Source organism: Rissa tridactyla, chromosome 6 (genome assembly GCF_028500815.1).
Source record: "Rissa tridactyla isolate bRisTri1 chromosome 6, bRisTri1.patW.cur.20221130, whole genome shotgun sequence".
NCBI lineage: Eukaryota > Metazoa > Chordata > Aves > Charadriiformes > Laridae > Rissa > Rissa tridactyla.
Window position 1 is genome coordinate 24523246 of NC_071471.1, and position 12458 is coordinate 24535703.

The 12458-nt window shown below is 36.9% G+C and overlaps 1 protein-coding gene across 3 annotated transcripts in view; it reads left to right on the forward strand.

The window, feature by feature from the left end:
- The window catches only part of PLS1 (plastin 1), a 47508-nt gene that overhangs the window by 25627 nt on the left and 9423 nt on the right, over positions 1–12458 (forward strand). For all 3 annotated transcript variants that reach the window (XM_054205750.1, XM_054205751.1, XM_054205753.1), the window contains exons 4-10: positions 1141–1270; positions 2978–3110; positions 4016–4097; positions 5405–5570; positions 5666–5808; positions 7261–7356; positions 8931–9126. In XM_054205750.1, the coding sequence (XP_054061725.1) occupies positions 1141–1270; positions 2978–3110; positions 4016–4097; positions 5405–5570; positions 5666–5808; positions 7261–7356; positions 8931–9126 (946 nt within the window). The remainder of the gene's footprint in view (positions 1–1140; positions 1271–2977; positions 3111–4015; positions 4098–5404; positions 5571–5665; positions 5809–7260; positions 7357–8930; positions 9127–12458) is intronic.

Here is a 12458-nt window from a genome sequence, read left to right on the forward strand (position 1 = left end):
TTCTGTGACAATCTACAATATGCTATATAATTATTTTCCAGTTTCACTCTCCCATTTAATTTAGATCTCATTTGGGCAGCATGTGAGAGCACAATATTTTCAATCAGTCCTACTTTCTATTTTCTCAAAGATGAGGGCATGGATTACATATTTTAGGAACTGTTGGGTCAGCCCTTGCCCTGTCAAAAGAGTAGATACCAGCCTCTGAATTCTCTTAGTGATAAACTAATGCCTGCACTACTGTGCTTCATCTCTGTACTAAAGGCCTTTTTTTTTTTTTTTTTTTTTTTTTTACTGGGAGTGGGGTACATTTTTTCACTTTTAATGAAGAAATTTGAAAGACTTATACTGTTTTTCAAGATGGATCACTGACTAGTTTATTTAAGAGAAGCAAAAACTTTTCAGGTTGTTGGTGTGTTGTATGCGTTTGGGGATGCTTAGTTTCTGCTTAGTACTGCTTACAGTAAGTTATAGCTTAGTACTGCTGCTAACTGGAGCAGGTTGCCTGTTGAACTAGTTATTGGTCTTTCTTTCCAATATTCTAATTTGCAGTGGTTCATAGGTGAGATGCAAATATTTGCATCAAGGTATTGAACTGTATCTGTTACTTATACTATATTGTCAGTTTTGAGACCCCTACAGTATTTGGGCAAATTTAGGACATACCGGTATATCCAATGTGGCTTACATTGCAGGCAGGTGGAAAATGGTGTCAGCTTGCTTAAGGGCACGTGTAGCTGTCACGTTGTGACATTTTACTGTAAAGTATACGATGAAGGTAAGAGCAAGAAATCTGCTATAGTTATTGAAAATGTGTGTATCTTTAGTTGTTTACTGAAATATCTGTGGAAAAATTGGATTGTTGTGCATCTGCTTTTTTAGATAGCATGGCTTAATAAAGGTAGCACTTGAGGTACTTGCTGAGAAATAATATATTAGATATCCAGTATGCAAGTTTCATGAAGGGATTTAAAATAGTTTTACCCATACAGTAAATTTTTTTGCAGAACAGGAGTCAATGTAAATGTCCAAGGCTGGCAGTCAGGTTAATTATTGACTCTGGGGTAGTTACATGAATTGTCACTTAGTTATTTGAAGGTACGCTCAATCACATAATGCTCTCTATTTTTCTTATTCCAGATAATTCAGGAATTGAAAAGCAAAGATGTTAGCAAATCTTTCCGAAAATCAATAAACAAAAAGCAAGGTATTACAGCAATTGGAGGAACATCAGCAATATCTAGTGAGGGGACACAACACTCTTATTCAGGTAAGAAATAATTAAATACAAGCAAATTTTGCCTGGAGGAAGACGCTATAAATTTGCACTAAAGGCATAGAAAATAAACTACTGGAAAAAGCTGCTGTTGAAAGCAAATTAACATAGAGAAAGCATGTTGAGATGCTTGTACTACATACACAAATTGTTTGTGTACGTACACTTACCACACAAGGTAAGTGTGGGTGGTAGTTTATTAAAATGCAGGCTGTTTGGTTGTTGGTTTAATGCTGCACTCAGAGGCAAGTTAGGCATCTTTGCCAGAGCAAAAAATGAAAGCAAGCACTGACAGCATGGGGGGGCGGGGGGGAACTAATGGTCCCTTTGGCATACTTCTAGTAATGCTAGTCAAGGTTTTGGCTTCATTACGTGCTAATCTACTCTTATTCCTATATTCAGATAAAAATGAATCCTCATTTTCATTTCCAGTGTTAACTAAAATGAAAAAAAAAAATCCACATATCGTTTTTGGATGGAATGTCCACCTCAGCTGTCTCTGTGCCATTACAGAATTGTTCAGTCCCCTCTAATTTTTGCATTGCCATCTCATACTTGAGAAGTTGCTTTTAATATTTGATCTCTGTTTCTTTCTCCCTCTCCCTGCTGCGTGTCATTTAAGTTGGTAATTGTGCCTAATTGCATTGCAGCTCTTGGTCAGAATGTTAACTACCTTGTAGGATCATATTTCAATAAGCAGTATTGCAGCTTTTTTGAATGACTCAAGTCTGGGATTTGCTGTGGTTCCAGAAGTGTGTTAAGATTCTATATATGAGGAAGATTCACTTCAGTTAGCTAAAGCTGGTGATACCCTCTCTCTGGGTATTACCCTTATAGCACCAGCTGCACTTGCTGTATCCCCAAAGCAGGGGATATATTCCATCTCAAAGGATGCCTGCAGGGGGGACACCATCAGAGCTAATTGTTTAGACTCCCTTTCATTTTTGGTGGAGAGAAACTGACCCCATAGACTGTAATCCATCTGACCTGGCCATCTTGTTTATGACAAGATGAAGCGTGCACTAAAATTTCACGTTTCTTCCCACTGACAATGAAAGAAATGTAATGAGTCAGGTGTCTTGTATGCTTCTTGAGGTAAGTGAAGGTGAATACCACCTGTACGGTCTGTGAATTTGGATATTGATACTTGATGGACTGTTGTCCCAATAAGCTGTCTTAGATACATAGTATTAAATTCTACACTAAATATGAAAGAAAATTTAAAATTGAGATACTAAACTCTTTAAGTTTCTCAAAGCTAAATATAGCACAGTAATCCAGATGATAGTCTCACAAATACTTCCAGTCTCTGAAGTCCTTGTAGAAGGCAGAATGAAATGGTACGTTTTAAACCAAGGGTGCATAGATTGAGATGTTGCATATTTCAGACCACTAATTTCCCTCTTTTCATTGTAGTTGCTGAGAAACTGAAGTCAGCCATGATGACCCATTATCTTGCAATGATTTTTTTGTTGTCCTTCAGAAAATCACCAGATGTTTAGAGGGTGCCATAGGAGAAAGATCAATCTGTACTTTTCACTTTTTGTGTGCTATCCCACGGGTCTGATTCTTTTCATAACTGGCCCCTGTGAAACTAAGGGTTTTTGTTGCAGATGAACCTCTTTGACCCAAGTCTGATGTTTAGTAGTATGTGTTCGTTAAAATGATAATAGATTATTTTAATGCTGTTTTTCTTTTCAGAGGAAGAAAAAGTTGCTTTTGTTAATTGGATAAATAAAGCTCTACAAGATGACCCAGACTGTAAGCACCTCCTACCTATGAACCCATCAGATGCCAGTCTTTTTAAATCCCTTGCAGATGGCATTCTTCTTTGGTAAGTCCAGGGCTGCGAGAAAGAAAAGAAATTAATCTCAAAGGTTAAATGCTGATCACAGTGAACTGGAAAACTTCATAGGCTTTAACAATAGGACTCCACTCTTAAATATTTCAACCAATATGTAGGATGGAAAAAAAATCTGTTTGCCCATAAAATGTTATGTTTAGCAAATTTTTTATGTGACTCTGAGTGACTCTACATATATTATAAAGTGGGTTTCCACTTCAGATCCATAATTACACACATGAGATATGTGCAGACTGTTTATAAAGGAGATAATTACACCGTTCATATATTCATCATCTGAAAATAATCAGAAATCTTTGCTATTTCAAGTATTTTTAAAAGTTACTACATCATAGGATGGAAGGAACAGAAATCAGAATTAAATTTATGGCAAAACAGAGAGCATATAGTAGGTCCCTTGACTTTAGTTAGTTAAAGTAGACTAATAGTACATATTCACACACCATGGTAACAAGTGATTAGCTTATTAGTATTGATGTGAATTAGGCTTTGAGATCCTTGTAGATGCAAGATACTGTAGAAATGCAGTGCAGAAATATATTGGCTATATTGCAAAGACTTTCACTAGAAACTATTTAACTGTCTTTAGTTTACAGTTTTAATCTTCTCAAGAACTTTTTTTTCCACAGTACAGGCATTCCCTGTTACTTAAATATAAAACCCTGTTGTACATATACAACTATGTATTATCTGGAGGTTTCTCAATGAATGTGCAATTATTTAACAGGGAGAGGAGTTTAGAGGATGAGGTGGTTTGTTTTTTTTAATCTTGTCAGAAATATTTACAGCTAATTTAAAGTGTTAGGAGTTTATAATCAAATAATGCATTTTCTGAGAAATGAAAGTTTGAGTCAACTCTGACTTTTCTTCCTTAGCAAAATGATCAACTTTTCACAACCAGATACAATTGATGAAAGGGCTATTAATAAGAAGAAACTCACTCCTTTCACTATTTCTGTAAGTATTGCACAGTTAGGAACTTGCCACAAATGAAAAAGTAAAATATTTTTCTATAGCTTTGTTTTAATGACAGTTCTCCTGGTGGAGTGCAAAGAAAACAAAAAAAGGTGCTATGTATTAAAAAATGTCAAAGCATGAAATTCTATTTTCTAATAAACTCTGCAGAATTCTCCTGTTTCTTAGATGATATACAGGAATACTTGCGTTTTTCATGCTTTCCTTAGTTCTTTCCCTCTTCACTATTCTTATTTTGCTTTACTAAGACTTCTGAGTGGATGGTCGGGCCGTATTTTAGCAATGCAGAAAGTATCTGCATAGCTGTATACTATATAGTAGGATGATGCATTTTCAATAGTGGAAAGTGGCTTGGACAGAAGATGGCAAGCTCTATTTTTAATTGTGTGTGAAGTCATGAAAATATTTGAGAGAAACAGTTTTTAAGACCTCAGTTTGGGTATAAGAAAACAAGTCTGGAAGAGAAAAGTAGATCCATAAGTTACCAGCCTAATGAGAAGAAAAAAAACAATCCTGAATAGAAACATCAGTTAATTGGCAGATTTTTAATGTCAGCTGTTACATTAAAATATGAAAAGTTAAAACATACCATATTCTAAATCCTCCAAGTGGGTTTTGTAATACCTACTTATTTAAAGAAGATGAATCAGCAAAGATGATAATACATGTGTTGTCTCTGTAGATAGTTAAAATATGACACAAAAAAATAAAGAGTAATATTTGCAAGAGCTGCCAGGTATTTTTTCTTGGAATATTTCATCTGTGACAATCATTAGCTCTACTTTGAGTGTCAGGATGTTGAATTGCCATGATTTTCTTATGCTATCTGTTCAATTACATTTAACAATTGCTTGAATAAATGTATAAGATCCAAATGGGATTACAGTGATGTTAGTAGCCTCCTGCACAGGGCAGAATTCCATATGAGCATGTTTTTCCACAGGATCAAGCCCCTGATATTTTGAGCAATACTGTTTAATTTGTGTATGTGATTCAAGTTACAAAAAATACTTTGATTAGGGTATTCCTCGGCGATCCAAGCTGCTGAAGGTGGTCCATGATTTTTTGGTGGGTCCATATTAAACTCTGTGAATAACGTTTTCCATTAAATTTTGGTAAGATACATGGTGGTTCACAAAAAACTGTGTGCAGAGTGCCATTTTTCCCCTGGGAGCCATTGAACTAATGCATTATTTCCTCTAACTTCTGAAACTTATAAAATTTAATATGAATAAATTTACTAAGAATTATGATCGCATAAATTTGTTCAATAATGATATTCCAAATAGGAAAACCTAAACCTGGCTCTGAACTCAGCATCTGCTATTGGCTGTACAGTTGTCAATATTGGATCACAAGACTTGCAAGAAGGAAAACCACACTTGGTATTAGGACTCTTGTGGCAGATCATTAAAGTTGGTCTTTTTGCTGATATTGAGATCTCCAGAAACGAAGGTAAGAGTAATGCCAGGTATAGCAATGTCCACAATTTTTAATTAACTGAGATCGCAAAAGCAATGATTTCATCTTTCTTTCAAACTTGCTTTTAGCTCTTATCGCCTTGCTAAATGAAGGGGAAGAACTAGATCAGTTAATGAAGCTTTCCCCAGAAGAGCTCTTGCTGCGCTGGGTGAACTACCATCTGGCCAATGCAGGGTGGCAGAAAATCAGTAACTTCAGCCAAGACATTAAGGTATGTAGTTATCGCTCTGATAATAGAACATAATGGTATTTAAACACGCTATGCGTAGAAACAAATGAGCCAAATCAGAAGCATTTAGAAAAATAGTAGCCATATGCTTTTTCTGGCTATAGGTTCATCTTGCATTTTTCAGTACTTGAAAGAGCATCGTTTTGATCTCTCATATCCTGTTCAGTGGCTCGTATCATGCATTATCACATCAGTGTAAAACAAATATTTCCGACAAGCTCATATTCAAGGAAGTTCTAATGTTCTAAGGTTGTTATTTGAGTTACACAGGACAATGCACACTACCGTATCAGTTACCTTTTTCCTGTCCATCCTTCCTGGATCCGCAGAAACCCATCTTTTATTTCTTTTGTTGTTTTAAGGAAGAAGTGTATGGCTTTAGATCTCCTGCCAGTGCATGTTTGCTAGTGATGATTGCCCTTCACACCTAGCATTCTACACGAGTAGGAAACCTCTTGAGGAAAGAAGAGGGCTGTCTGGAATAGCTACTGGTTCCTGATCTAAGGAGAGAGCAGCCCTCCTCAGTCCCTGTGCTTTGCTGGTGTGACAATTTACTGACACAATGGGACTGAAAGCCATACTGGTTCCTTGGGGCATATGGCAGACCTGCATAATTCTTCTCTCCTCAGTCATTCTGCATGAGTACTGTAGTAACTGCGGTTAAAGAGAGAAAAACCCAACTTTTAAAAACTAAAAGCCAAGGAGGAAGATTCTCTATGCTGATAAGACCTCTTTTCAATGAAGAAAAACATGTCATCAGTTGCTAGTTGTATATTTTGAAATGCCAACAAGAAGGCTATTATTAAAGCAAACCTCAACAAAGGTTTTACATGAACACTGCTACTATGATAAAAATATTACATGCTGTTTAAGAAAAGTATTAAATACTTCTAAAACTATCAGGTTTTTGTTTTATTTTCCTAGTTTCTTCATGGGGAAAAAAAACAGATAAACATAATTTCTTTTGTCACTATAGATTCATCCTAAAAAAGCCACTTTGCTCTCCATTTTTAATTCCAATTACCTCATTGATTAAGAAAGAGAATTTTTTTATAAAAGTCTATTTGAAAAGGATAGTGAATGAATAAGATCCATATTGGACTTTGGGGTTTGTTTTTTTGTTTTTGTGGGTAACCTATATAAATTTGCCTTAAATATCTTAATTAAAGATGTCGAGTTCATCCAGCAGAATAAATTTAACTAACATTGTCTGGAATAATTAGCAAACATTCATTTTCTCTCTTATCTGGCTAAGTAAGTTCTATGTAAATACCATAGTAAAACGGCTGTATGACCTCATCTATATTCTCTGAAATTAGGTTGCCATATTTTTTACTTGTGTGGCTTTTGAATTGGACTGTAAGAGCAGTAAATGGCTACGAAAGGCTATATACTTGCTCATTTTTTAAAAAATTATTGCACTGCTTGTTTTAGGATTCAAGAGCATACTACCATCTGTTAAATCAGATTGCACCCAAAGGAGATGACCCTGATGAATTGCCTATTAAAATTGACTTTTCAGGATTTCATGTAAGTATCCAGAAACATAAAATTAGACTGGAATTATCCAAGACCTCTGTGTATGTATCCAACATCCTGGTTACAAGGCTGTCCCAGAATACCCTTTTGTTTTGTAACACATACAAAAACTCAGTCAGATTCCTCAATGTCACAAAAGCTTAAATGGGTAAAAACTTGAGTAAAGTTCCAGAGTGCTGCTGAAACAGGATAACGCATCCTACAGTCTAAAATTTGGAGCTATGTTTTACTTGGAGTAGTGTCTAACTGTTTTTTATTTTCAGTTGGGTCCTCCAACATGAATATTACAACATCCTGCTTCAGTTCTGCTCTTCTGGAATTCAGACAAGGAGAAAGTGTAGACTTCACAAACCTTGTGATCCTTTCTCAAACCAAATAGTATTCAGAAATAACACGCAAGCCCTTCCAATAACCAGCAGAAAAGGAAACTGTGGCAACCATCAAGCTTTAAGTTGTAAAAGGATAGAGGGTCTAAACCCAGCCTAGGTAGATGTGAAAACACTTTTTTCTAAGCTGCTAGATAATGCTTGTTGGAAGGATTATTCTGAAGAATGTATTTGATCCAAAACTGGACTGCCTGCCTAAAAAACAGATATCCATCTATTAATCAGAATCTTAAGTAGAGTCTTGTTATTCATTATGATAATGAAAACCCGTGTGCAATACTATGTTTGCATGCAAGCCTTAGTCCTCTCAAACTCCTTCATGAGGAGGGCTCTGTTTTGTTTGTTTGCTTTTGTTTTGGGGTATTTTTGGGGAGTGAGGAAAGGATAGTAATTTTTTTTTTGCCTGTAATTTCCTACAGTTCATATGATCATGTTCTGTAGTGGGTTATAAACCACAATATTAATAACATATAACAACTTCTTGTTCTAGAGCAAGTTTCTGGTTGAGTGTACCAATGCTGAATTACTGACTGTTATTGAATTCTGATAGTAATTAAATTACTAACTCATTTCCCTATAAATAGTTACTCTTAGTTTTGTGAAGATTAAAGGCAAAAAGTATATGCTACGAGGTTTTGAAGACTGATTTATTCTATGTAGATTAATAATAAGGATGAACAAACAAAATAACACATAGGTTACCAACTTAAGATGATTCAGAGGCAAAAATATTAAAAGGAAAGCAAGGTAGTGGATTGTCACATTCTGGAGCATTCAGAGTCTTATGGAGGATTTGGGGCATCATCTGTAATTACTAGGGTTAAGAATATCCTTTTAAAGCAGTGATGGTGAATCTATTGCATATCCAGCAGAATATGCAGTGCAGGAATCAACAGTCTGGAAATGGAAATATAATCACTACACCTCTGGTTGCTACTGCTGTTGCTGTGATTTGTGAGGAATGCTGTGCAGGCAGCCACAGAAGCAAAGGACTAAAAGAAAGTGTAAGGAAGGTGGGGAGAGGGTAATTGTTACAGTCTGTAAGAGGTAGCTCAGGCACTGGGGGCATGAGGGAGACACTGGCGTGGGTCGTTTAAAGATTTGCCAAACTGAAGATTCAGTAAAGAATGAAAACATGCTAGTATTCATTACAAATTAATTTATTTTTTTTTCTTTTAGGATAAAAATGACTTGAGGAGGGCTGAATACATGCTCCAACAGGCAGATAAATTGGGCTGCAGACAGTTTGTAACTCCAGCTGATGTGGTTGCAGGCAACCCTAAACTCAATTTGGCTTTTGTTGCAAATCTCTTTAATACATATCCAGCCCTAAACAAGCCTGACAATTCATCTTACGATCTCAATTTATTAGAAGGTACTCAACTTGCTAAGCATATAGGAGATAAGAATATTCGTGATTTCTGTTTAAGTATTCCTTCTAGGTTGTGATATAGGATCCCTGTGTGATGGTGCCTGTGTTAAGAGCTTTCTCAGTAGCTTTCCATATAAGCCTGCAGTAGAAGTCCCCGTTACTGTCAATATTATTCACTTGTGTTAGCCTGACCAAAGGCTATTCCTGAATAACCATCTATCATTCATTTGCAGAAGCAAAAACTGTCCTTCTGCTCCCTTTCTAGTTTTCTGTGCTTCTTTCCATACTATTGGTATCTTAGCTGATGCATAAATTCTAGCTTTCCCTAATTTGCAGTGCTATACTATGCAACTGTAATAGTCCCTTAAAGTACTTTTCACATATTGTGTTTATGTATATGTGTGTGTGTGTGGATTAGTTTGTTGCCTTTTAAAGTAGGAAACATTGAGGGGGGGGGAAGCTTATGTATCAGCAATCTATATTAATCTATTGCATCAGCAACCTATAGAGATCCTAGCATATCAGCAAGTTTGGACTTCAACTGTACCATTCCAATCCCTAATGCTAAAGATGGAGGCATAATGGGTAGCAATCTTTGGCTGTTACCTTTCCTGTGGACCGGCTAATCTAGGATAATGAAACGGCTCCTGCCAGTGTATTTCACAGTTGTTCACTGATCTCAAAGGAATGGTGAGAATCAGGGGTGCCACACTCGGGAGAATCATCAGCAATGTTCACACATTCCTCTGCACTGCCTACTCCTGCCTTCCTCTTACTGTTCCTATCAGGTTTCCTTTCCATCTAGGTGAGTCCATCTTCCTTTGCTCCTCTTTTTTTTCATAATTTGTCTGCTCTGCTGCATCCCTATGTCACAAATCTTGTATCCCGCAGACCACTCCTGTCCCAGGCTTCCTGCTCTTCTAGTTTCAGCTGGGTGTCCCCTGCGGTAGAGGTATCAGAGCACAGGAGCTAGTATTCCCTTTTCAGCTGTGATATCCCTAGTCACTGCAGTCCCTGCTATCCAGGATAAATGATTGAAGGAAAGGCCTGCTCTTCCTCAGCTGCAATTTTGTTAGAAATGTACGCTCTTGGAAATGTATACAGGAGCTGTGTGGAGGTGGACTATGTTCAGTTCAGCTACTCTGTTCTGAACGTAAAGTTGCAGGTGTGATTCGAAATACTGAAAACTTGGTCAAATTTAGAAGAATTTTCATTGGCATGGCAAAAACAGCTGAACTACATTCTGAACTTCCCTAAAACATTTCGAAGAGATCAAAGTCAGTTTGTAAAAAGTTACAATCACCCAAATGCTAGATTTTGTAATGATAAATACTGGCCAAATTTAACACGCTGTTTATAATATATGTATTTTAGAGATGGATAATCATGCCGGTGTTATCTGTTCAAAGGCATTAGCCCCCCAAATAATAACTTCTGTGGTGTAATGTAGATCTAAACCATCAAAATAGTTATTTCAGCCAAAAGATGATGTCGTTAATAAGTTTTTCTGTTAATTTGTTTTATTTTTCCATAAAATCCTGTGGGTTTACTGGTGTTTTCTCAAGGTAGTGATATAAAATATAAGACATTAATTTCTTTATAGTTTCATCATGGATTGTCTGTTGAAATCTGACTCATAATTTATAATGCTTTCCTATTTTGCTTCATGAAATCCAGATTTGACCCCTCCTAATGTAGGTACTGTATTTAGTACTTTTCTGTACTCATAAAAGTGTTTATTCTGCAATTTTTCTTCTTTTTTTTTTCTAGTGTTTTAATCATCTCTGTCCTTTTCTGGTTGATTTTTGCATTGTTCTTGTATTTTTCTATTGCTTTAATATGCCATCATAAGTAAAACAGAAGAAGAAAACCCCCACAGGTCTAACATGATGCATGTAAAATGGGTGCAGGACTTGCAATAAGTCAAATGCCATATAGATCCTTCTGTGGGTTTAACCAGTAGGGGCCTTCCATGACCCAAGATGTAAAGCTCTAGGCATGTGTGGGTGAGTACAGCTTTCTGAAAGTCTCCCATTTTCCTGCATAAATTCCATCTTTTCAGTGACTCTTCCACTCAACGAGTATGATGTGGCTGTTCTTTTTCGTTTAAGACAACACACACTGTGCATAAATTGACATCTGCTCTGACAATGCTTGAAAAGTCTGGTGATGTGCGCTTGTATGCAGAGAGCACATCCCTCAGGTACCCACATAGCAAAATGAACGTTTGATATTATGTGGAGATGGAGGGCGGGAGTCCTGACCTCAGTCAATGCATGACCTTTAACTGGGTGTTGCTGTTGCTCTGAGGAACCTCTCGCTTGTGGGGAAGGCAGCAGAGTTTGGAGTCTACGTCACACAGAAAGCTGAGTTCTTGCAGGGAAGAAGAGGAAGGACTTCTGTCCACCCATGTTTCCTCCAGTGTAGATGTCCTCTGCTGCTGGTGCTTAGTCTGCTGGCAGCCTTTCAAGGCAGTTACCAGGAGAGGGTTAACTACTCCCACTGAGGCCAGTGGAACATAGGGTGCAAACTGCATCTTGAGCTCATAGGTATTTGGAGCCCCTTTAGGTTCTTGGCCCCATCCCTATGGCTACTCCCCACTCAGTTCCATAGTATAATGATCTCAAAGAAAGAGATGGCAATAAATATAAAGGATACTACCAAATTTGCTCCTCTCTCTTTTGTGTAGCTCTGCCCCCTTTCTGCAGTTTTCCAATGATTTTGGCTATCTGCTGCACCACTCAGCAGAAGATATGCACCTGATAGGATCACAAGGTATACTTTGAATAAAAGAATAGAGAGAAAAAAATTGGTCAGTTCTCAGCCATCTGGAAAACTTATGAACGCTTGTGTTGCATGATAAAGGGATTGTTGAGAGTGGCATATTAAATGTAGTATGCTGGGTTTAATTCCTGGATTCCCAGTATCCGAAAGGGTTCTGCCCAACTTGCATGCTCTCGCTTGACTACTTTGGATTCTTTCGACAGTATTAAGCATGCGTTTTAAAATTCTCAGTCTGAGTGCAGTTGCTGAGTATCTGTTTTTTTAACTACGCTTTGTCTAGTAAGAGTTCATTAAATAATCTTGTTTCTGTCTTTGCAATGGGCAAGTGTGCCTAAAAGCACTTTGCAGTCAGTATTTTGGGTATCGCAAACCAACTCAAAGCTCAGTAAGCCTAAAAACTTCAAAGAAGAAAAAAGCAAAAGGGACTTGCTTCAAAATATTATAACCTCTTAAGCGACTCTTTATAAACTTAAATTATTTTTATTGTATCTTTTTTTTTGTGGAAATATAGGGATGTTTTTAATGACTTTGTTTTGTATTGTCTTTTAAAT